This window comes from Limanda limanda, chromosome 3, assembly GCF_963576545.1.
Source record: "Limanda limanda chromosome 3, fLimLim1.1, whole genome shotgun sequence".
Lineage (NCBI taxonomy): Eukaryota > Metazoa > Chordata > Actinopteri > Pleuronectiformes > Pleuronectidae > Limanda > Limanda limanda.
Window position 1 is genome coordinate 27039275 of NC_083638.1, and position 26657 is coordinate 27065931.

At 41.0% G+C, this 26657-nt stretch overlaps 1 protein-coding gene across 9 annotated transcripts in view; it reads right to left on the reverse strand.

Annotated features, from left to right (window-relative positions):
* The window catches only part of LOC132998410 (A-kinase anchor protein 13), a 109904-nt gene that overhangs the window by 74063 nt on the left and 9184 nt on the right, over nt 1-26657 (reverse strand). For all 9 annotated transcript variants that reach the window (XM_061068038.1, XM_061068039.1, XM_061068046.1 and 6 more), the window contains exons 2-6: nt 18739-18782; nt 10904-11057; nt 8582-8742; nt 7889-8060; nt 348-531 (exon numbers count right to left, since the gene is read on the reverse strand). In XM_061068038.1, the coding sequence (XP_060924021.1) occupies nt 348-531; nt 7889-8060; nt 8582-8742; nt 10904-11057; nt 18739-18771 (704 nt within the window). In that variant the 5' untranslated portion in view covers nt 18772-18782. The remainder of the gene's footprint in view (nt 1-347; nt 532-7888; nt 8061-8581; nt 8743-10903; nt 11058-18738; nt 18783-26657) is intronic.

Consider the following 26657-nt stretch of genomic DNA (forward strand, 5'->3'; position numbering starts at 1 on the left):
AGCAAGGAAGTGCTTGGCTGCTAACGTTAGCTGTAGGGTTAGGGTAGCTAATGCTATCAAATATGTCTTGAAACATGGTCCTGTGTCCATCCAAATTTTAACTCTCCATTGACTTATTAGTTGCTGATCAGATAGAGACCTGTGAAATGAAAACAGTTTGTAAAACTCTTTGTTTGTGACTCATAACAGCATTTGAGGAAAATGGCCGATGTGTGAAACAGTCTTTAGGTTTTTGTTTTTTAAGCAATGTAAAACTGAAAATAACTATAATGCTACGTTTTACTTAATATACGGTGGTGTTGTTATACAATAGCCATTTAGTGCCATAAGAAAATCATTTTGCTTACTTTGTTAAAAGCTCGTGGAGACGTCCGTGTCCTCGCAAAGCAGCAATGGCGGATGGGGTGTGGCCCTGTCTGTTGGCCAATCGCAGGGCTTCTGTAGCTCCAGGCTGCTGCAGCAAGAAGTGTGTAACCCGAAATAGACCTCGACGAGCGGAGAAGTGCAGCAGAGTCTCCTGAGGATTCAGTTCTGAGGAAGAGAGAGAGAGGATGACAGGTGTAGTAACACAAAAAAGAATAAAGCTAACAAGAAGCAGAGAGACTGAGGGGAGCAAATGTCCAGGTTGCCAGTTTGTGGTGTGGTAGCTGACATACCATCACCCGCTGCAGCTTGGCAACAACAAAGGGCTGCCTAATGACACCAGTACAGGATCCATGGGGACCCAGTAAACACACAGACCTCTACACATATATACAGACTGATAAAACCACAGCTTGGCTCTATCTTTGACAGCGGATCAGTGCATGTGTTTGTAGGCCAATACAGTTGTTTATGAACCAGCATCTGATGTGTAATGCCATAATAAAACCAACAAATCATAGCAACAACAACAATAATAATGATGCATGCACAAAATCAAACAACACCATTCCATAAACAGAGGTGAGCCCCATTACGTGCACTAGACACCCATTCTTAATTTAAGTCCATTATTGGCCCTATATATCAGGTGAACTCCGAAAAACAACCACTGAAACCCTCCCTCTACTCTTCCACACAGACAGTAATGGAGATTCATGGGACACACACACACAGGTTTGCGCAGCTACCCATATTCAGACCTTACATTGACTTTGATTCATTGAGTACATCCTAACCAAAACATTTTCCCTAACGTTCACCGTGACCAATTCCTGCCTAACCCTATTCATAACCTAACCACAATTAACTTAATACCCCTCACATTAACCGGGACCTCAGAAATATCTTTATGCATTATCAAGACTGGGCGTCGGTCCCCATGAGGTCTACCGGTCCTGACAAATTCAGTGTTAATAGGTCCTACAAAGCCAATAAAGACAAGTAAACAAACACACTCAAGACTCAAGAGGCAAAAAACACACATTTGTGTACTCACAAATGAATAAAAGAACACACGCAAACACGCCTCCTTTCTGCCAAAGAAACAGGATGTTGTCAATGCTCCCCTCAGCATTTAAGCCAGACTGCATATGGCGTTTGGTTATTTCATCTCATCTCAGACTGAATCTGTTTTGTTGCAGTCAGCTGCCCACTTACTTCTGTTACTATTAGTATCTTTTACTGCCTGATCTCTGGCAAAATGAAAAGGGCAACCCGACACAAGAGCTAACATTGTTTAAAAAGGGTGGGAAAGTGAAGTTCACTAAATGCTAATTGCACAATGAAAAGCAGAACACACCGATCATTAGAGAGCAATTAAATACCTTGTTAGATATGTGCATGCTGGGAACTCAACGGTGTGATGATTGTAAACCTACTAAACATGCAGCCAGAGTCAGTGCTCAACAGAGAGAATGCTATTGTTCATCAAACCAAGCTGGTCAGTATATATTTATTTAACAGCAGCAACTAGAGGAACAAGAAAGACAAACCATATGCAATCCTGTTGCAGAGTCCAGATTATCTGGACAGTTTCTCTTCACAGTTGTTTATTCAAAACATTGTGTTTTACTCTTTTGCTTTAAAAAAACAACCAAAAAAACACATTTAATTGAAAAAGGGGGAAGAGATCCATCTTGCACCTCCTTAGTTATTTATTCTATGATTTTAAACTGTGGGTTGAGCAGCTGTCAAAAGTATGATCAGTTATAAAATAGTTTAAAAAAAGCAACAGAACAGTGAAAGGGGCAATCAACGTATTTAGTTTCTGTTATCAGAACAACAATAATCATTGGGGCAACATTTACAATGCTATAGTCCTCTCTGCTGATGAGAGGTTTCACTCCATTTACCGCGAGCCAGCCTGCCCTGATGGACCTCAAGATAATTGGTCAAATTTAATGCTCCACTTGGCCAAACTATGCAGGACTGGAATGTGAGGTGCCACACAGCAGATAGAATTGCTTCGCTGTCGGGTCTGACAGTGGTTCCTTCAAACCAGCTGCCATAACAGCCACAACATTTTTGTACAATGGCATCCGGGAGGCTCAGCTGGGAAACACATGTAATTACAGTTATGTGCTGCAGCACAGGACCAATGTGAAGTGGGTTAACACTATGTTGGGTCACCATGAGTCACCGAAATAGCTTCACTATTCCTTGGCAGAGATCCAAACACACTGGCTGCTATAGTTACTGTAGCTCTAGATACACGATCGTCACATTTTTTCCTTACTTCATGTCAAATTGCTAAACAAAAACTAACATTACCGAATAACAGAGCAGTTTCAGTATCAATTTACCTAATGTTTTTGTTGATTGAGGAATTCAAAATTTGGTAAAAAATATCAGAAATCAAAAGTTTCCTGAACCACAATGTGCTACCTTTGTCCAAACATCAGCCCAAACCCCAAATGTATAAAGAGGAGAGCAGTGACAGTCAGTTGTGTCTTCACTTTGGTTCAGACTATGGAGCCAGAACAGTCTCAAAAGGAATAAATGCACATAGAAATGAATACATGCACAAAAAAGATCCACAAATGTATTTGGGGATTGATATATATATATGTGACTCAAAACACAAATACATTTTCAATGCACACACAAATATGTTTCATTCCATATATAAGTAAAAAAAATTCACACGTAAAACATAAGATTCATAAACATATTTCCGATGCACATATATGGAATGAAACATATTTGTGTGTGCATTGAAAATGTATTTGTGTTTTGAGTCACATATATATATAAATCCCCAAATATATTTGTGGATCTTTTTTGCGCATGTATTCATTTCTGTGTGCATTTATTCCTTTTGAGACTGTTCTGGCTCCATATCAGACTGGAATATCTCAAAAATTGTGGGAGTGATTGTCTTGAGATTTGATACAGAAATTCTTACACTGTCCCTTGAGGGATGACCTGTAAAATAGCAAATGCGATTGTGCCCATTAGAGTTGGCTGGTCTTAAAATGAGGTGTGGTCACGCACATTGTTTGGTGTGGAGTCAGTGGTGCAGCATTAGGGTTATTTTAAGAGCGCATTATCAAGATAGAGATGTGTGCCAACATGAGCAGGCACTCAATGTTCATACACTCTGCTTGTTACACACACAGGTGGTCTGCTTGTGTGTGAAGGGAAATCATTGTTTCTTACTTCCTGCAAAATCTGCCTTTAAAATAGCAAGCTTAAGCGGAAGGGCACGTGGCTTTAGAAGGCAACGGGAGATGGCACGATGGCATGATTAAACCTAGGGTTGGCATCCTGGAAAAGCTAGCATATCGTAGGCTACAATAAGAAAAAGGTTCATCCCACCCCCTCCCATCGGCCCTCTCTTTAAAGCCACGCCCCCAAAACACATGAACGTACACCGACTGACAACTGCTAGAAGCCGACTCTTCCAAGACTCCCTCTCGTACCTCAGGGTATCTTCTCTGCCTCTCCAGCTTATACAGACTCTGGTCATGTGCAGTGAGAGCACAGGGAGTGCGAATTACCGTGCGAAGGCCACAGACTGGGTTTTTCTATTTTTTTCAGACAACTTTATTGATTGATGCTGTTTCTACGTGGATTTTTTTCAGAAACAAAATGCCAGCTCTACCTTTAACCAAGAGACTGCGCACAACCTTTCCGAACTATCAGCCTGGTGCAACAACCTTTTTTTACAATTTTAAACAAACTAAATTAGATGTAGACATGCCCAACATTCAGTTGCACTATGCCATTTAGACTATGAGCTCATATTGTTAAAATTAAGTCATTAAGCTTGTTGATGACCAAAAGAATACAAAAGTGAAATGTCAGTATAAAAATAATTGTTTCAGCAGGAAAGTACAAAGGCTTTTGTACACAAATGTTCATTCATTCAACAACCAGCACATTGGTATTGATTGACAAGCCACAGGCTACAGAGAATTTGACAGCAAATGTTGATAACTGTTCAAAACTGATGAATTAAGTGAGAGTTGTTCACCATTTTTAATGACAAGCGCTGTTCGTTCAAGAGAATTGAATTTCCTGGAGGACAATAAATGACTGGCAATGGTTAGATCATTGACTGCTGCGTGTCCACAGCGTGAAGGATGACTGAGATAAACCACTGTCACCTCCACCTATAGTCTGCCGCTATCCATCATCCGACAGATCTGATAAATGGAGAGCAGAATTGTACTCCTCTTCCTCCCCACAGTCCACTGCAGCCAAGCGTCTTGTATTGAAGCGCTGACATATTGTGAAGCAGAGCCTATTAGAGCATACATCACTCACCGCAGCTGGAAGCCGCCTTCCACATCAACAACATGACAACAGACTTCAGTGCAAAGCAGACAGTAGGCGTGTGATAGTGTGTCTGTGTGTGTGTGTGTGTGTGTGTGTGTGTGTGTGTGTGTGTGTGTGTGCGTGTGTGTGTGTGTGTGTGTGTGTGCTTGTGTGTCCATCTCAAAACAGCCATAACACTTTTCATAACATTGGATCTTATCTAATCAGGAGGGAGTTCATTACTGAGAATGCGATTTGATGAGTTTTCTGTCCAGGCTACCGACAATGAATAAAACATCTGAAAGAGTGTGGAAACTCTCCATATCCGCCGTACACTGACTGAGTCGTTTTTTGTCAGTTTTGTCTAAATTCCTGCTGGTTTGGTCTCATCTCCAAGTACAAGCTAAACCATGAGCTATTATGTTAACAACAGCCAGAGGCAGCAGCAGTGCTCAAACTACTCCCCAATGTCTTGTTTACGCTGCTTCACAGAGAGCAATTATCTCGCAGAGGTTATCGTCATCGTCAACTCATTTCGCTCCCTTTAACTGATTTAAGGCGTCAGTCAACGGCTGGGAAAAAATTGCCACTTTGATTGTAATAAAGATGTATGTTTGTTTGGACTGACATACACATTTCTCCCAACCGTACTGCTGTGTGTCTGTGACACTAGGCTCTGATCATACTAATGACAGAGTCAGATGAAAAGTCCATTCACTGACATATTTTCATGTTCATGTCTTTCTGTGAATATAAGCCATCAACTACACTGAACTTATTGACCTCCTGTTTGTAAGAGAGGGCTTTGAAATGGGCTGCATTATATCCACTGAGTGTCAACTAAAGATAACAAGAAAGAATGATTTGATTTGCCGATCTTATCTGACTCCTCCAATTAGAGCTGTGTTAATAAGTGAGTAAGTCGTGAAAGTCGTCAAAGTGCCATGCGCCGAAATGGGCCCAGTCTACATGGGGTTACAAGAAGAGAAGAAGCAGAGGAACAGACGTGTCTTCAGACATGTCAGACTGTCTCAAGCACCAAATTAGAGCACAGTCCTTCTCCTTGGATTTAAACATGTGAAACACAAGCATTGGTTTTGCATTTAACACAGCAAATTAGAGCACTGTTTCTGCACTGCTGGTAGGTATTTAACACAAAATGAGCAAAGTTAAACACTTTGTAGGTAAACATATAAGTCATATACCTCTATTCTCCAAATTGGTAGTAGACACAGGTTTTTTTTAAACACTGCTCAACCCACTTCATAAAGACGATTGACTCCTATCCTATTGACAGTAGAGGAATTTGCTTTGCTGTCACCCAACAGAACATATTAGTAAAAATAAAGTAAAGTAAAATATTTTTGTGTTTAGAAAAAAATGAATGGCAGCAGTGATGAGAGCATCACTGCAGCACCGAATTAATGTCCCGTACATGATCAGGCCATATTGTGCTCCAATAACATTTCTCATACTATGTTTACAATCCTTGCAGTGGAGATGTTTTTTGCGAATGTGTGTTATTTAAAAAGGACCAGATAATCTCCAGTAGCATCAGAAACATGGGATAGAAAATCAGCATTCACAGCTTGTGTTGTATCCATGTGCTATCAGCTGAAGCCTTGATTTGTAGTTACATTTCTCAAGGGATACACCCAAGCCAAGCGCAGCTACTTGTAACCCTATTATAAACTACATATCATACATTGGGGCGGCTGTGGCTGAGGGGGGGGGAGGAGCATTCAGCCTCCAACCAGAAGGTCAGTGGTTCGATCCCAGTCTTCCCTATTGCAAATGCATAAGTGTCCTTGGACAAGTTACTAAACCCCAAATTGCCCCTTATAGAAAAAAGGGAAGCCCATAGATGCACTGTTTGAATGTGTGTGTGTGAATGGGTGAATGGCAATAAACTGTACTGTAAAAGCAATATATAAATACAGACCATTTACCATTTACAATTTAAATACCATTAAATTATATATTATATCAAACTAGGAACGGAAAGGTGGTACAGTGGTTAGCACTGTAGACCTTCAAATCCCCTGCATGGATTTACTCCAGTTACTGGTAGCTTCCTCCAGATTACAAAAACATGCAGATCAGGGTTAGGTAAATTGGAGACTTGAGATGGGTGTGAAATGTTGCTTGTCTCTGTTTCTTCGTGATTAACTGGCAACCTGTCCTGGGTGTATCCTGTTTCTTACCCAATGTTACTTGGATTGGCTTTAGCTCCCCCAAGACCATTAAAAGAATAAGTGGTATAGAGGATGGATGGATGGATTGATTGATTATATTAAACTCAAAGTAGCCAATTATAAGCTAGGACTTCCCTTCTAGTACACAAGATGTCCTTGTTGTTTTTTGATCTCTTGTCACAACTCAGTGATGTATTTAATACTATTGAAGATAACTGATGAAAAATATATTAGAGAGTGATATAAGCATATAGTCAGTATATATTGCAGACATACTGTAGATGTGTTGACACTCAACAGGGAACAAGTCTTTAGTTTATGTGCCCTGCAGTTTGCACGGTTCTGGTTGCTGGAAGACTCAATGAGTTTTTCCATACATGGAAAACTCTACAAAGAGTGTCAACAGTATCATGTGTTTCCAATTTATTTTAAAATTATGTTCTTTCTCTAATTGCATTGTAGAAATCACGGAATCTTATGATTCAATTTAAAAGCTAGCGAGGAGCTCCTGCTGGATTTTGTCAGGAAACTTGCTTCAAACTCTACTTTTACATGGAAACTGTGGAGGTCAGACAAAGTGTGTGTGATTTCAGACTAGTGTTTTGAGACCTGAATAACTTACACATCCATAAAACTACCTTTATGTGTTGGGGAGGGTGATTGCAGACCATGATTAACGGCAGCACTTTTACTGTTATTGTAAAATGTAATTGTACCACTACTCTGAAAATGCCAACAACAAAATGCTGAGCGTGATCAATCATCCTAATTTTATTGATCTGGGGTTAGCACGGGCACTGTGAAAGACATGAGTCACATTAATGAATACACAAAAGAGGTATCTTGTTTTTTGACTTTTAAGTAAGCTAAAATTGGTCTGTGCATCATCTTTATTCATACAATATCAAATCCTCCCAGATGGTATCTCTACATCATGCAGAGACCCTCTATGACTTGTAATGTGCTAGGACATGACATGTTACAGTCCGCCCACTGCCCTTCAGTCTCACCAGTGCTGTTGGTTGGTTTATTTCCCAGTATGGTCCATCCCAGAGGCAGAGCGAGATGCTGGAGGGCCAGCGCCAGGCTCTCATCCAGACGTTCACACTCCCGCAGAGGAATCTGACACTCATCCAGCAGCAGTGCCCCATCTAGGGCGTCGGCCCGACCCGCTGTGCTCACCTGTATGGAGGGTGATTACAAACATGAGTCAAGTTTCCAAAGGTGAGGCTAAGCTGAGGCTTAGTCTAGAAGCGCTCATTTTAAGGCGCTCAGCATAAGCCTTAGCACAGAGCATTAGCTTAATGGCTAAAATGTAAAATGTAATTGCATGAAGACAAACGATATGAAAATCCACAATCATTTATCATACGAAACTCAAATTAGAACTGCGCTGTGTTGACAAAAGCAAACAATTAACTTTGAGAACTCAAGACACATTCTATCGTGCCCTCCTCCATGGTAAACAGACTTACTACTCCTTTTCTATGGGATGATGACGAAAAGATTTTTAAAAAAGGGCCGTCAGTCATCAGACCTTGCCAGAACGAAACCCTGACATGTTTATCTTTCAGTCTGCCCACATTGCTGTGTCACTGTGTAACCATGGGTTGAAACGTTCTTCTTGCTCCATGACAAACGTCAGCTTTTGTAGTAATTTTACAGCTGATGCAGAAATGGAAATGACTCGTCTTGTTGCTCACCAGAAACTGGGCCATGTCAAAAGCCAAATCCTGGACGAAGCTGAATCGTTGCTCGCCCAGTGGAGACACGCTGCCCAGGTATAGGTCTTTCTTCAGGGCCTCGGGAACAACTCGAGTGAGAGAGCACAAGGTGACCAGCACCCCCTCACAGCAGTCATGGGCTACAAGATGATACAATGAGGAAGGAGACAGGAAGAGAGGAATGAACAGGTTACAAAATGTCTGGCTGTGAATATGGCAAAGTCTACCACGTGTATTAAACAAGCCTTTTATAATGTTAATTGTAGTTTGCATACCCAAATTTCTATGTCTTTGTGTTGCGTGGACATTAATAGTTGTAAGCTAGATGTGGTTAACATCGCAAATTTAGATACAAAAAACAATACGAAAAACTGTAATGGTGAATGTGCAGTGGCTGTGATCTCTGAAGAAAGTCATTCAAAGAAAAATAGTTGAAAAGAAAAAAACAAAACATGTCTATCTGACCAAAATGTCTCCTAATACGTCCTTCATATGTGAAAAGGAAACAGTTCATTCACAGAATTCATGTCTGAAAATGGCTCGAGTCTGAGATGTTCTGTTATTGGAAAAAACTGTGTACATTGTACAGGTTTATCTGACAGAGAGATGATAAAACCTTCAAACAGTCACAGTAATCAAACGTGCATTAAAACCAACATTATTATTCATTAGACATCACAATTCTTTACCACCCTTTAATAATAATCAGCTACAGCAGTGTAGACTTGTTTGAATCCAATTAAATTCATATTATTTAAATATAATATTTGACTTGATGTTTTTTTAATTCATCCCACTACAACCTTTTCAGCAGTCACAAATCAAATTTGACCTAACAGGAAATTAACACAACATGTTATCAGTTAATGTATTTTCAGTTGTCACATCAGAAGGGGTGAACAATGAGGACTGTAGTGCTCAAACATGGCCAATGTCAAAACACAGCTAACATGGTGTAGAGGCTCTACATGTATTCAGTGACTTCCTGCTAAACATGCTTGTCTAAATGATTTTACTCCTGTCTAGGAGATTGCAGGAACATTTTCAGAACATCCAGGCCCCTGGTTAGAGCATGCAGGACGCAGGACGTGACTTATAAATCAATTGTTTAAGTTCTCAAACTTTGTTGTCATTCAAAGCTGACATGTATGACACCTCTTTTTTGTCCCAACACATTTGTGTTTTGTCAGTTTGCATCCCTCATGTGTCAGAAGCATGCCCACTCACTTTGCTGAAGGCTTCCCTGCCATATGCTCACATGGGCTCACTAGAAAAATTGCCAAATTGCAGGATTGATGAAAGATTTTACTAGGGGGCTGGCAGGAACATTTCTGTAAAATATGTGGAGCAACTGACTCACACTCCAGAAAGTTGCATGGTTAAGCGCATGTCTGAAAGCAGCTTTATTATCTCCCATCATTTACTGTGTGTCAGTGTCTCTACAAAAAATCTCAGCTCATTAAACAAACAGGCTCAAGTTCCTTGCTCAAAGGCACCCAAAACTACAGACCTTCTGGTTGGTCACAGGATCGGCTCCTTTAGAAGAAGCAGTGAAGCAGAACTCATCTGTTTGAGGAGTCACACCTCCTTCCATTGTGTTAAATCAGGCGAGATCTTAACAAGATAACAGTTCATCATGTTCTGCTTTCTTTTTGCCTGACAACACCACACTCATGAGCACATTTGGGACACCCAAACCGAACAACTATTCTGCATTTTCGCCACCTATGTTCTGTGCCCTGTGTCCTTTCAACCTTCGTCTCAGTGCTGTTGCTCATCCACCTCAGGGGGACACTGACCTCAAGGACAGTGGTGGAGGTTGTTGATGAAGAACTATTTATCACTTAGACTTTCTTCCTCGCCTACAATAACTCCTGACTACCCCGTTATCCTGTTCCTAGGAGCAATAACTGTTTCGGACAGTGATATTGTGGCATGCTTTGGCATCCCTTAATGTTAATGTTGGGTATGTATAGCACTTGATCACTATATAGGATTGACCTCTACATGAGATGTTATATTGTTTTCACTTTTTGGTAAACATGACTATATTGCTCGGGATATTGACTCTCCCTTATATGTTATTGATCTGCAGCATATAAGTTTGCAATTTTGCTGCATTCAGAGAACTTTCCTTTCATGTTTTATTTACCTATACTGAGCTAAGGGGCCTACAACAATGACTGCCTTACGAATTCAAATAGATTATTATAAATTCATTACTGCAGGTGGAGCCCCTTTCCCACAGGTCCATTAGATATGACAGGGAAGCTGCAAGGCATTGTGGGCGGGGTGGCTTACCGGGACACACCGCCTGCAAAGTGTCATGACTGCTCCTTTGGGTGCTGGTCAGGTGCCTTTGTGTGCTGCCAGCAAACAGAAGGAAGTAGTCCACGCCCTCCTCATCCGCAGCCAGCTCTTCATCAGCGAGCTGCACCGTGACAACACACTGCCCCTGCAGAGACAGGCAGACAGCAAGAGGAAATGACACAGAGAAGAAAGAAGCACAAAGACAGAGGTGTCAACAAAAGAGCAGGAGAAAAATACATCTGAAATCCAATCTGAGTGCTCTCACACCTGTACTTAGAGCTGTCCACTTGAGATCGGATCACAAAAAACACATGTTAATACCAGGAAGAATGCATTTGGATTTGATTTATCAGACCACATTAGGAGTTGATCAAGGAAGCATGCCCCTTTTCATTAAGCACTGCTTTAACAAAAAAGGTGACGGTTACTTACTTAATTTCAAAGTGTGAACATAAACGTACTCTTCACAATCTCCACCACCAGATTCAAGCGGCGCTGACTGGGGAATCCAAACACTATTGATCACTTAAGACAGATTTAAGTCCAATTCCTGGTGTCAGTAATGAACTACAAACCCTCTCGACTGGATCATCTAGGACCCAAAATATTAACTGGGCCACAGGGTAAATGCTTTGTGGAAACTGACAGTTTTACCACAGCCACAGTTGTTTGCAGCAATGACACTTATGCATCAATGTTAATAAGATAATGATTTATTGATGCTGAAATGCAGACAAACAAACACAGAGGCATTAACAAACAAACACAGAGGCACAGGACAGGGATGAAAAATTGAGGAGCAGATTGACTTTTTGAAGAATTGATGAAAGACCTCTGTTAGTAAAAGAGGAGGAGGTGGAAGAAAAAAAAAAGATTTACAAAAGGAGGAGGCAAAATGATTAACAGCATCACTCGTTCCTTACTCTTGTTGACGGTAAAGGAAAGTCACAGTGGCTGGTGCCAGGCCAATACATAGCAGCCTCACTAGGAAGTGTGTCTCCCTATGGCCGCAACTTATTTAAACAACCCATTTTCAACTAAAGGCCGGCGCATGCTTCTGCGTTTTCACGGGAACGGAGACGCAAGAGCCCTTCCGGGCCCCTCACGGCCCTTCCTACGTCCTTACGTGCGTCGGCCAATTTTTCTAACTAGACGGCAAAGCCACGTAAGCGTCACCCGGCCGCGAGGGCTGTGATTGGTCTGCTGACTACATCATTTCCGGAGTCGCATTTCCGGTTCATGCCCGGAAACCACGGAAGATTTAGAAGAACGAATATGGACCAGATAGAAGAGCACTTGGCAGAAGAGATCCGACACTATGTCCACTAGTATAACCCGTCACTAACCGGCGGATTTTTCCGCCAGAAAAAGGCTCTGCGGAGCCGGCGTGGCGATGTAAATAAATCGCTCTTCTTCGTGCAACACACGAAGAAGAGCCGACTTCGACAAAAAACATTACTGCGCCTAGTGTTCTGGCGGGGAATTGCATGGAAACCCGCGCAACGGTTGGAGAACCATGAATGAGAACGAGTCCTGCGTTACAGCTGCGTGCCTGCGGGCCCCTGACGACGCAGAAGCATGCGCCGGCCTTAACTCATACACTGTTGAGGATCCGTGTAGAAGCTGGTCATTGTTGTTCAGAGCTCATCCAAAAGTTAGGAACTGTATCCTGCTCTTTACTTCAGTTGGGGAACGAGAACTGGCTTACCAGATTTTAGAATCAAATTCAACTTAAACTCAGTTCAAATATATTTCGGACAACATCTTGTCTCAGACTTCTGTACATTTTTCAAACCAGATGATATAAAATGTCTTGCCAAAGTATTTATGTTCCAATGACAAAATACAATTATACAAAGATCATTGTGATGCCTCTTTTCTTCCAAAGTGACAACTGGATGCTTTGTGTGTGAGCGTTGTGGGACATGATGAAGTGTCATCTGAGGACAGACTGAGGAGGAGGAGAAGCAAACAAAATAGGGATATTGTTCAAAATTAGCTGTTTTCCACTGGGGGACGGCAGCTTGTCAACAGCGAGGAGGGATAATGGGACATTTCATCCCACTTGATGTGACCAATGTTGCAGTCGGTTCACCAGCCTAGTCCAATATGAAACATCCTAATATGGCAGCTGGTGAAGGCTAGTGTCAAGGACAGCTCAACCGTCAGGGTTAAAGGTGCTTCATATGAGGCGGTAGCCTCAAGGCCTTGCTCCACAGCGGGGGGAACAGCAGGTAGACAGCAGTGAGGCTTACCAGTAGCTTTGGGATTGTCATGTCTCTGTTTGGCAAGCCGCTGATGCTGCTGCTGAACAATGTGAGGGAGCAAATGTGCTCAAAGCTGACCACATAGCCAGAGGCCACAGGAAGAGAAATAGCCTGCAGTAACCGTCTGAGAGCAAGGACTTAATGCACGGAATGGCATCATGGAGGATGCATGCTTTGCTATGCATAGAGAGTCTCAGCTTTAACCAGCAGAGGCACTGGCATAAATTAGATGTAGATGGATGGAAGCCAGCAGGCATGACATTATATCCATTAAAAACGAATCTCTTATCTCAAGTCAATTAGCAACGCCTGTACGATACATAGCCCGTTTTCCAATGGTCAAAAATACACTAAAACCCATTAATGTGGCTTTTGTCTGCAATGTGAATGGATACAATCAGTGATCATAGTGAGTCCATCTACTGTGTATCAGCTCAGAAAGAAAACATCTAAAAGAGGTAGGTCAGGCAGAACATTGTATATGTTGGCCAATTAAAGATGTACACTGTATTTGTGTATATTTTATCTAACGTGTAAATATGAAAACTTTTTTACACAACATAAAGCAGAAAAAGATTGTGGTAATTTAGAAAAGGTGACTAATCTCAAATAAAATACAAAAAATGCTTTCCAAATGCTGCTGCTAGCCAGCTACAGAACCAACAATACACTTCAAAAACCTCTTATCTCTTTTGCAACTACAGATCGAAAGTAAATGGCCAATGGGTCCTGAAAATACGGTCTCGTTCAGACTCTCAATTACGTTTTGAGGAACTGAGAGGATTGGAACCACAGTGCATTTGTGCATTGGCACTTTATGTGAAAATAAAGACGTACCACTGTAAAATAACTTCAATATCCTCACTACAAAGGAGAAGCAAAATATATGTTTATATGCTGTGGTGGGTTGGTGGAAAATCCCCTCAGTCACAAAACCAAACAGGCGCATTTTGACACAATTGCTGCTAAAATTATTTGTGACAGCAGCACAGCTGCCTCACATTTTGTGCAAAGCAATATCCATCCATTATTAATGCTGTTATTTCGTATAATTTCCACCAAAAAAAGATATACAAAATCCTTTTTTTCAATTCTGTTCTGGTTACTTTTTACCTTCTCAGTTATGATTGCTTGTAATCAATCTCATATAAATCAATACTTATGCAACAGATGAAATATATTAACAAGTTGAAAACAATATCAATAATAATTGTCAGTGAGAAGGCTCATGTGGTGGTAGAGGGTGGAGCTAGAGAAACAGAGATGTGAAACAACTGCCAGAGCTGCTTCAGGAAACACAGCTGCACAGAGAAACCTTTGCAAAACATGCAAACAAGCTGCCCCACCCCGCACACACACACAAAACAGTAACAATAGCTATGATGCAGAAGAGAACTCAGCAAAGTGCAAACCCCCGTCAAAGCCCAGGAACCCTGAGAAATCAATGAAAAAATATTCTTGCAATTTTAAAGAAAGTGAAAAACAATTCTTGTATCCCCTCCCTGAACCAGATCCGCACGAAAGTTGAATAGGTTCTTCCTTGACCCATATCACATCAATCCCCCAAGTTTCATGGAAATTGGTTCAGTAGTTTTTGCTTAATCCTGCAAACTAACTAAAAAAACAAACAGCACTGATGAAAACTTAACTTCCTTGGCTGAAGTATCAATCGCATGCTAGCATGCAAAAAAGAAAAATCTCTATGAAACTAGTGTGAGTCCATCTTAACTCAGAGGGGTAAAGCAGCCGTTTTAAAGCAATGTGACAGGCACAAATGGATTTCTTTCAGCCACACTGTATGACCGTGCTCTGCTGGTAATAAGTACTTAACAAAGTGACCTGCTGAGGTATTGACCTGCTAATCATGGAACTTCAATGGTGAACAGGCAGCTTTTAGGAAGCATCAAAAGAACAGCTGGAGGCTATGAACCCACCCCCCTTTTTTTTAAATGTGTGAGTGTAGCCCTTTCCACACATCCTGCAAGTGTACTGGGTCCAGCTGACCAGGTAAGGCAGAGCTTGGTTTGAGGCCTTTGGACATACTATTATGATTTCTCGTTGAGGCTGCTGTTAATGATGATTTTAAAATAACCCTTTTCTTACCTGTATATATTAGTACAGGCAGCTTAAAAAACATTTTTTGTTTTCAATTTTGTAGCACCCTAACTATTTGTGAAGGAATCCTGTGACCCAATCCCATGTTTTTTTCAGTTTTTTGAACACAAGAGATATGTCTACCTTTGACTTAGTCCTGTTGCATGGACACTGCTGGCACTTAGAAGTGTGCATACTTCCAAGGGACAGTCCCTTTAAATTCAACCAAGCTGCAACAAATTGCACACTCATCGATATTAGTCCCCTAAACATGCCTGTTTTTGTTTTCCAACAAGATACATAAATCATTCTCTAGGAACTAGTGTCATCAACCCAATTTAGAAGATAATCTACCACCTAACTCCACAAACACCTGTCTAGCTTTCTCTCTGTCTGTATGTCAAAGGCGTATTTAACAAACCATATGTCTTATATGTTTATTGTTAATGGCCCAGGAAAGTGCATCACAGACTTTGCATGAAAAATGTCCAGAACATTCAGAGAAGGGTGGATGGGCAGAGCATGGAGGAGGCAGAGCACGATGTCTTAACCCCGCTGCAGAAATCAGATATTATCTCAAAGCACATCATCACTTTGTCAGCTTTTGACAAACGTTCTTCAATCTCAACCGGTGCGTGTTAGAAACGTTGTCAACATATGCACTAACTTGCTGTGATTTTTTTCAAATGGGTTCACTGAAACCTTTTCCAGATATTTCACTATATATTTTCTGGTGCAACTGACTCATGCATTTTTGTTCTAACATACGTCTGAAATTCATTTTAGTGAATGAGAAATTTATACAAAAAAAATCTGAGGTTAAGTCAGTCTTGATGGCAGAATTCGTTAAATGTGTCTTTAAAAAGCACAATTATAGGTCAAATACTTAACCCCTATGAGCTTTGTCACTTAAAATGCTGTGACATGTATCCAAAATCTGATGAGTAACTAGCCCCTTACTACACGCATGGTTCCACTGAAGAGTCAGACAGTAAATCACAGATAAGGTCGTCTCTGTGGTTAATGTATGAACCGGTCTAGCCCTTAGAGACCTACACCCACAAACACACAGATGCCTCTGACCTATCTTATTTCCTGTGTGCTTTCCTTGCCTATAAGACTACTCAGACACGCAATATATTTCCAAACTCGACACACATCTGGGTAAATATGTATCATCTGAAATTTTGCAATTCAAAGTGAAGACATTTAGGGATTAGTTTAACGCTACCATATTGTGTTTAGAAACAATTCAACCCCCTTAAATCATTGAGGTAAAAAATAAAGGTTCAGTGTGTAGAATTTAGTAACTTGCATGCTGCAGCTGAATACTCCTCACCCCCCTCCCCTTCCAAACATGAAAGAGAACCTGTAATAGCCTTCAGTAGGCATTAAACCTCAAAAGGTGTTTAGTTTGTCCGGTTTGGCGACTGTAAAAAATCATGAAGGCCTTCGTAGAGAGGACCCGCTCCCTATGTGAATATAAAGTATTTTCATATAAAAGGGGTCCTTCTAGGGTAAAGAAAACAACAATTCATACAATTTAGATGAAACACACTAGTTAAAACATAACTAGGGATATTTTATATTAAATTATTATCAATAGATCCATTTCACTTAAATCGTATGCACTGAACCTTTAACAGAACATGTCTGTTTCTAAAATAACTGTTACTCAGGGTTCTAAATCAGCCATATATTCTCATCATACAAAAAGGACAAAAGGGAAAAATAAACACCATGCTCTGGCAGAGGAAACTAGTCTTTTTTTTTTTGGTTTTGGCTTTATTTAAACTGCTCCAAAAAAATCAGGGGAACAATCATCACAATATAACACCAAGTCAGTTAATCTTCAGGGATAACAATCTGTCCATTTAGGAAGCACAGGTGATTGTGAACCAATTTCATCTGCGTGGGTGCAAATGAAAGTGGCAACAGGTGCGAGGCAAAAGCAAGTTTACCTCGAAAAAAGGGAATATTTCTGCGAGTGATGGCCACAGACAATAGCTCTCTCCTTATTTTTCTCTAGTGTTGTGTTCTGCCAGTGTCCTTTTCACTACTGGAAGCATGAGGCTGTACCTGCAGACCAATCAGGTTGCACAGGTAGTCCAGCTCCTCCAGGATGGCACATCCATACGTGCGGGCCCAAGAAGGTTTGGAAGCAGGTATAGAGGTTACTTCAGCGACCTGAGATGGCCTCAGCAATTAACTTCATGTACTCCACCCATACCACCTTATCTAGCTTTACTAGTAAGCAGACAACCCAAGCACCTGACTCCAGAGATGTTCCAGACACAATCAGATGAGATAACAACCTGAATTGGACTCACGCTTCCTCAAACCCAAGCCCATATAAGTGGCAGGATTGCATCAGGAGGGAATCCAGCGCAAAACACACATTAAAAAAAAAAAAAAATGCCACATCAAATAAGGGCATGAAGATTCACTGTGGCAAACCCCTGATAGTTAAAGCCAAACGAAAAGGAGTATATGCTAAAAAAAAAAGGTAGATCTCCCAGTAGACCAGGGAATGTTTAAGGATTGTCAACACCTGGGGAAAGATAACATGATCATCATGTTGAAAGACCTTAAAGTCCAGGTAAGTGGTTACAACAAAGACAAATCAAAGTTAAAAAAAACGCTAAGCTTTGAATGATATTATCTGCAATTTGACCCTTAACTCATTGCACATGATCAAAAGGAGGCGTAGAAATTTTGTTGAGGCTTGAGAAATTCATCCACCACATCCACAAAGGTTCTCTTGTTGCTCCGCTCTGTAGGGAAATTAACTGCATAAAATCATTGTTTCTGCAAAGTAAAGGCCTTTTACTTCTTTGTCAAGCATCCAATACCCCAGGAGACACACTAGCTGAACAAAAGTAACTTTGAAGTAGGCTACAGACTTTTCTTTCTCATTCACACACACAAATCATATGAATGGATGAAGCCATCATACTAAAAATAATTAAAAAAAATTCCACTTTTACATCAGCAGTCATATTTTTGTCTCATGTTAGTCATTTCTTCATAGATTATCTAGGTCTATTTTTATAAAATCATCAGACCATCAAGTGGTTCTTATTTCATCAAATTGAGAGGGCAGTGAGAGGAGAACAGCACGTTGTGCATGTTCCCCAGCCAAACATTAAAATAGCAAGTTGATTTTCATGCAGCCCAATGTTGTGTTCTCGAATATCCTCCCTGCACACCCACACAGCTGATTTTAGCTCTCACGGTTAATTTTACCTGTTCCTGGTTTGAAGTCCAGAAATGTTTGACTATTCCAGTAATTACGTGAGATCATCAAACTGGAAATTAACAAGATGGAAGTTGTCTACATCCACAGTTCTGAGAAGAGGTCTGAAAGTGAGAACACCTTTGTGGGTGTTATTGGGGTGTTCGGAGAAACCGAAAAGTATACACTGCAGAAACTGCTGCTTTGGAAGTATGAACGGTGATACTTACATACAATGGAGCTTGCTGTGGATTGAGTTTCATGTCCCTGGACACTGTAAAAAGAAGAAGCAAATGAGACGTTATAGCTCTGTGGTATATTATACTATATAACATATTGCATTCCACTATATCTATATATATAGATATCATACACAATTATATAATAGATCATGTTAGCCACTTTGGGTAGTACAACAAGCTGTTAACATAGTATTAACATATTAGCAACGTCTAGAGCTGATGTGGCTAACATGTTGCCTGTTTCGCACCAGACATGGAGCAACATTAGAAAGATAACAAATAAACACATTTCCCCAAACCCTTAAATGTTTAGTAAAGTGTTATTTTGCAATGGCTTTAGATGATTCTAATCAACATCTAATTTGTTACTGTTGTTCTTTTCTCAGTTGAATGAGCTGCTGTATTGTTTAACCAGGACAAAACCTTGCCAACAAATTGCTCTTGATTACAGGAGATACCCTTTTTCGACAAAATGCATCTAGTCAGAACATTGTTGTCAACAAGGTGACAGCTAAGCTTGACCCTGGCAGTAGTCCCAACACTGTTAATAGTGCATGAGCACAGAACACGGACACACTGATTCACACATGGGAGCACACGCTCTCATGGTCCTACCTATCTGTGCTTGTTTGTATGCTGCAGCAATGAGTCCCGAATCCGCTAATCACCAATTTACTTATCATTAAGCATAAAAAGCCATGGAGCTAAACCACCAAAGCACAATACTTTGCCTCTTCTATGTGGGTTTATGCTGGACAGATCAGTTAGCAGGATTTAGCAGCTCATGTTCACGTTTGATTCCCCACTCCCAGTCTGGGACACAGGCCTCAAAGCTGTTTTCTGGGCACAAGGTCAGGAGCAGTGGGTGTGTAATTAAATCCAAACAAACATATTACAGCTGTACACTTGAGGACAAATGGATTGGAAACCTTTGTATTGAACTTTCTTGAAGAGATATTGCTAGCATTCATCTATGAGTCAAGGGACTGGCCGGCTTTGAGAGCCTGTATTCTTCTCAGTTATTTGGAGAGACAATTTTCTTTTGTTTGCTGTTCCCTGGCACTAAAGCAAGTCCTTGCTGCTGGCCTCAGTGGTCAGCAGTGCATTAATCACATGCACCCTACAGCGGAGGAGGCGGCGACAAAAGGCCAGGACCTAATGAGTTCAGCAGAGTACACCAAAAGAGTCAACGCTGGACTAAACAGTGAGCCGAGACACAGCAAGGCCAATTCACATTATTCAGCCAAATCCAAACATTTTTTTCCACTTTTCTGCTAAAATAAATGGGCTTGAGCTAGAATTAGGCGGATCAAGTAAGGGGATAATCAGTAGCTCTAATAATACTCTGGAGTCTAATCCTCTTGCCTTAAGTGCACTGGGCCAGGGACCAGCTTCCTCACCACATGCAGGACTTTGACTAATAAGACTCTCACATAATGTCCCCAACAGTCTCACGAGTTGTTCTACATTTTGATATTTGGGACATTTGTCATTTGCCGTTTCTCTCTATATGATCACTCTGCAGCATGTGACCACACATGGGTTGGGGTCTTGCTTCAACAGGACCGATCCCCTTTAACAATTCACCTATCCGATGTGCTATTGACCAGCAGATTACCTGACGTGCTGTATAATAAAAACAGATTTGGTAGCAAGTAAGTGTATTACTAGTACATTAAGTTTTCATTATTTATGACGAAATTGATAACATTGTTAATCCAGGGAGCTCCACATATATGAGCTCCACTCACTCCACTCTGTATATTCACACCTGGCAGGTGCACACAAGAGCTCAGTCTACAAAGCAATGATCACTTTCTAAGCTCAAGAGCACATCAACAGTAATTGTATTAAATGTAAGAACGTGAGGCAATCTGCTTGTAATCACTTTGTGTATGTCAAAGTGTGAATAGATTGGAATGTAAATTATCCAGGAAAGTCCTATGGATGTGATGTTTAATGTTGCTTCCAGCCTTGCCCCAATATCTGCTCCCCTACACTGCTGATAATATGCAACATGAGCTAACATTAGCTGAGAAATCGAGTTCGCTAATGACAGCAAAGGACCAGCTCCAAGCACAATGCAGACTCCAAAACAAACTCTGCACATGTACAAAAAACTATGAGGCAACCGCAATCTATTAGTTCAACTTCACAAGCCTATGATGAGATAGGTGCCCAGCTGATAACAATATTACACTTAAAAAATTATAAAAATAAATGTAAACATTAATCAACCTAAAGTCTTGCATAGCCCAATTTCTCAACATCTATACATGTAGCCTTAGTCTAAAATATAGTTTATATACAAATAGTCGAACAACAGGGCAACTTTAGTTAGCACATGAATGATGGGGGTCGCTCATGTTCAGTCTCATGAATGTCACATTTTGGTTGATGGTTAGTAAGCTTGCTTACCGACGGAGTGAATACATGATCCCAAGAAACATGATACTGACTGGAGTTCACTTCCAATACTGTGACTGATAATACAGTTTTTAATCAATATTTATCATAGAACAATGATTTTCAAAAGGCAGAGTTTGCAGCTGCAAGCTCATGGTTGAAGAAACTTCAGCAAGAAATACGACTCTAGAATGCAGTATTCTTAGCATAAGCTAGTGAAAGATGGCATCTGAAAGTAAAATACTATTTAGGCCCAGCAGTGAGTGACTGAGTTCAGACACTGAGGTTAGAAAGATACACAGGTTCACTAAGCTCCAACAACAATCATCATTAGCAAATTGTGGTAGAAAACATGTAACTACTGTTGCTCATTTTATCTGTTTCAGAGTCGTTGCCATTTAAACAACAAACGTTGAAAGCGGATTGTCAGATCAGCTCTCACCAATTACACGTACTTGTCTGTCTGCATTCCCTACAAATCAAACAGAGTGACACGTCTTTTTTCTAATGGGTTGTTCAATGTCACAGTCATGGGTGCTATTCTCTTTCATTCATATTTAAAGTTATGTATTTGAGTAACATGATATTCAAAATCTGGGTCAACCAGGGCCAAAAAGGACACTACATTTTGTAGCAAAAATTATTTAATTCCTACTGTATTTTTTTTCAAATAAAAAAAGTCTCCCTGTTTCTCATTACTAAAACTAACTATGAGAAACGGGGTTTCACTGTGCCCCAAAAGGTTCTTTATGTGCTTCTTAATTTTTCAACTCGAGTGTTGTCCTTTGGAGAAAAGTAAGCTTTCAGCCCTCCGTCGATTATTTAGGTACAATACTTGATATAGGGGACACTGAATAAACTGATTTCTGTATCACAAAAGGCTGCAGTATTTTCACGGTGTAAAACAAGTTCCAAGCACTTTACTGCAACAAGATATTTTGGAGCCGCGGAAAATGCTTGAGCTTGGTAGTGCAAGTTAAAGTGTAATGCCATAAAATGGGGAAAAAAATAGAATCGAAAAGGATTGGAAACCGACCAGTTCTACAATTTCTCAAGTGATGAATGAAACGTATGCGGATTAAACTGCACAAAGTTTACATTTGAGTAAGCCCAACAGATGACAATATTAAGTTTTGGACTTCTGGTTTAGTTAAGAGAGGAATGGGCATGAGTGACACTTTCATATTTAGAAAAATGTATGATCTCCACAGAAGCTCCATATGTAACACATAATCTTGTCAATTCTTCAGACAAGGTGAGGAACCTCCGTTAACAACTTGTGCATCCTCCTTGTAATTTAGGAATCAAACCTTGTGTCCAAACCACACTCAGTTTCTTTCTCTGGTAACAGAAGAACCTTGAGAAATGACATTCCCTAAGCTCAACCTACGGCCACCCGACACCTGCCTATAGACATTGCACAACCCATTAACTCCACCTAAAACATTGGGTGCAGCCAGCCTTCTGCCAAGCTCCTTATAGTCTTTATAATGGCAGAAACTGCCTTTTATACTGCTACTAAAACAGGATTCTCTTCCTGTGCTGCATGAAGGCAAAAAAGAGACAGGGCATCAGCTATGTTCAAGTGCATAGCCGTCACAAATGGACCGATAAATCAAGAGACAAAAGCCCCTCAATGCTGAAATAGCAGTAGTAATGCAACGGGTCAGGGGTGGGAATGGACCCGTTATGGCTTCCACAGGTCCCCTGGCTATCAAAATAAGCCATAATACCCATGTGACTGTAATGTAAATGGGAGGATTGAATAGGATTAGCTTCACAAATCATTAATCAGGCTGTCTCCTACACCTTTCCCAATAATCAGATGAGGCTGAGGATTCCCCAACACAAAAACATGCATAGGACAGATTATGACAACAGCTCATTAGCTAATATTGACAACTGCAGCTCTGTCTGTGCATGTATTGCCCATGTCTGTCCATATGTAAATGTCACAGGTCAAGTCAAAAACCCTATTAGCCACAGGAACAGCTTAATTTCCCTTTGAATTATTCAATCAATTATTGTTTTAAACTAATATTTAATGCTCTTTGCAAATGCATTTTATTTTTGTATTTATATTCTAACAACACATGTCTGTTGCATCCTCGTCAGTCATGAGATGATGATCATTTCTAATGTAAGTTTGAAGCAAAACAAACCAGTTATTCACTTTGTTGCGTGTAATCATCTCACAAGATCAACTTTTTTAAATCCTTCTGATCAAAGGCAATCTACTATAAGATCTGATGGCATTAAAAGTAACCCAATGAATTGGTTCGAGGAACAGTGGACAGTTGGTAGATCAGAGGGGACTGGAGGACTGTGACGGCATCAACATAATCTTTTCTGTCAGCACCACTCCCTCGGGGACTTCCTGTAGGAACATCTGAGTCTTGTCCAAAGGCCACAGTCCTTTAAAATACTAACTAAAATGCATGTGTAAGTTGCAGGTCAAGGTTGAAGCAGTTGGTAGGAGCTGAGGATTAAAAAAATCCAAAATGCATCAAAGGCAGTGCAGTTTCAACCTTTAGAACCGATCTCCCCCCAATAAACATGATCCATTTGCCCTAGTGTAGCATAGCACTTTAAAACATTAGATGGTCATTATCGCATTCTGGTTGGTTGATCTACACATTTATTTTATCAACAAACTGGCATTAATACTGGGAAGGAAAATTCAGAATTACCACTCTCTGTGCATTTCATTGTATTTGCGGAACTTCATCAAGAATACGTTCACCATTGTGTTTCGTTAAAATGCTTAAGAACAATTTAAACAGCTGCATCTACTTCTACTCTATGAAACATTTCTTCAAAAGGTCACCACAAGTGACAACGTGTTGTTCACAATGGTATTCAAAATGTTGCAAATGAGACTCGGCACCCTGAGGCTTATAGGACCCGCACACCAGTAAAAACCACCTGATTCTAAATAGGATATTAAGAGTTATCAATGATTTATCTCAGCAACTGTCATTGAGCAAAGCATGTTAAGTCATTCTACTGCCACATCCCTAGGTCCTTTAGACCCCAAAACAGAAAGAGTAAAGGCTGATATATGCTTTTCCGTTTTTACTGACACGGACAGAGAAACGCCCTCTCTGAGCGATTTCGGAGCGGTTTCATTCCTTGTATCACAACAAACCCAAACACAACTACGATTCTACGATTAATGTGACAAGTGTGTTAAGCCAGCGGAGTTGTCCGGCTGACGGTGGCTGGTTAGAGCACTGACGGCATGTGTGTACGGTCACATACGGTTATAACAAACTTTCATAACGGCGCTAGCGTGCTAGCCACCATGCTAACTGCAGTGGTAACAGCGCAAAAACCCGCTGTCACGACATAAATTCCACCGCTATCATGACACTGTTTCTCAAACACCGTCAGGTCAGAAGCAAACACTGGGTAGTAGTAAGTATCGGGAATCCCTGCTAACTGTGTGTGGAAGCTGGGGGGAAGCTAGCTGCCTCCATGTGGCTTCAAGCTGTGGAATTAGCAACGCAGTTCGGAAACAAGACCGGGGAACTGCTGCGCTAAGAAACGATAACATCAGCACTTTTACCCGCTGGGTGTCACTTTATTTAGTTCTGTTAGTTCCCATAGTTCACTGTGTGTGAGGGAAGCCAGGGAGCAGGAAAATAAACACACGTGGACTTCTTCTCAAACATAGAGGTAGGCTTCTCTAAGCTCCTCTTCCGTTGCGCCACCTACTGTTTGGCGGTGAATTGTTTTCAAACGTACAGTCGTCGGAGAAGCAAAAATCAAAAAGAGTCCGTGGGATCCGTGCGTCCCCCCGCGCGCCACGGAGAAGCATAATGGAGCCTTAAGCCAGTAGTTGCTTTAATGTCCATTGTGCAGAATCACAGCTGACACTTGAAATGAAATAGGTCAGATTAGGTGAACTCGGTGAGCATAACAGGCTGTATGGGTTTTATCACCTTAAAGCTTTGTACTGCAGTCTTTCTAGGTCAAAAACCTCCCAATGGCAATTAATTACCTTGACGAATGTTAGTGCAGATTCGTATAATGGGGACAGAAATCTCTCTGTGACGTTGTTGAATTTGGCAGTGCATGGAGAGTTGCAGTCAAGGACATGGAGACACCTGTAAACAGGGACAGAAGCCCAATATAGACCGGAGGTGTCATCCAATGCTGAGGCTTCATGATGACAACAGAAAAATAATTTAAGTCTCAGTGAGGAGCTGGACCTGGCTTGTACCCCACCTGTGGAAGGCCCGCTCCACTTGCATAAACTAGAGAAGCACAATCTGGCCTGGATTCCTCACTTTTTGCCTGTCTATTTTTGTATGCTACCCTTTGATACATGCATATGCCAAACATGTCTTGTCTTAACATCACCTCAAAATTGGATGCTGCTGGTTTTCCAACTATTATTGAAGAATTGTCCACAACAATGCCAGTTTTTGGGGTTAAAGATTCATCTGTGGTATTCTTACTTTAGATGTGAGGCCCAAAGGTACTGTAGGAGTTTTGGTAGCATCAAAAAACTATGCTACCATGTGGCAGCGTCCGTGGAAAGCTTTCAGGCTGGGTTAAAGCCTGTCGGGAGACAGTGTTCATATGAACTCTCCAATGGTTAAATGATCTTCATCTTCACTACCAAGTCAAATAACTGACTGTACTTTGCCTTTAGTTCTATGCCAAATATGAACAATATTTCACTCATAATGTTAGACTTCTAAAGCTCCTGATCATATCACTCAGACTCGTGAAAACAGCAAGTTGCCTCATTTATCAAATAACAGTTGCAATCAAAGTCTTCAAACATGGGACACCGAGGACTGGTGCTCGATGTGACTCAGAGGTTTGATATTTAACTCAAGACATTCCCAATAGTCAACCATTAGTTACTGGCCTACCACTACAAAATGACGTACACCGACTGCACTCAGCCACAGCACAAGCCACCATAGTAACAGTGTGTCTGCTTTGTGTTGAACACTCAGCTGATTCTTTTTACGGTTCACTATCAGCTCTGCTCTTCTGAGGCTCGTCTAAATTAGTCAGGGCTACATCACATTATCAACAATGCAGCCACAGTAACTTGGACACAGCACGTTGACTACCATTTAGATAGTCACGGCTTTTTGATTTAATCTAACCTAGCTATTGTCTCTATGGATAGATATGAGGCCTTAGTGGTGACGCGACCGCACCCGGCCACACAAAAGCTGCCTCTGTGCAGAGACTGCACACAAACGCTGGCTGACAACACAAGGCCAGGGGATGAAAGGTCTCCTCAGTGTTTGGTGACAGTTATTACCCTCTCCACTGAAACCAAATACCTGTGGGCCCAGATAGCATTATCTTATTGTGAGGCGCACCGGCCGGCCTGTAATCAGGGCCTGAGCCTTGATCAGCGCTCCTCCCCAGGTTTGATGCCATCCCCTCCCCACTGTTTCCACCACCATGGGGATATGAAATGCTATGCGTCTGTATGCATATTACAGGAATCATTTTTTGCAGAAGATGAT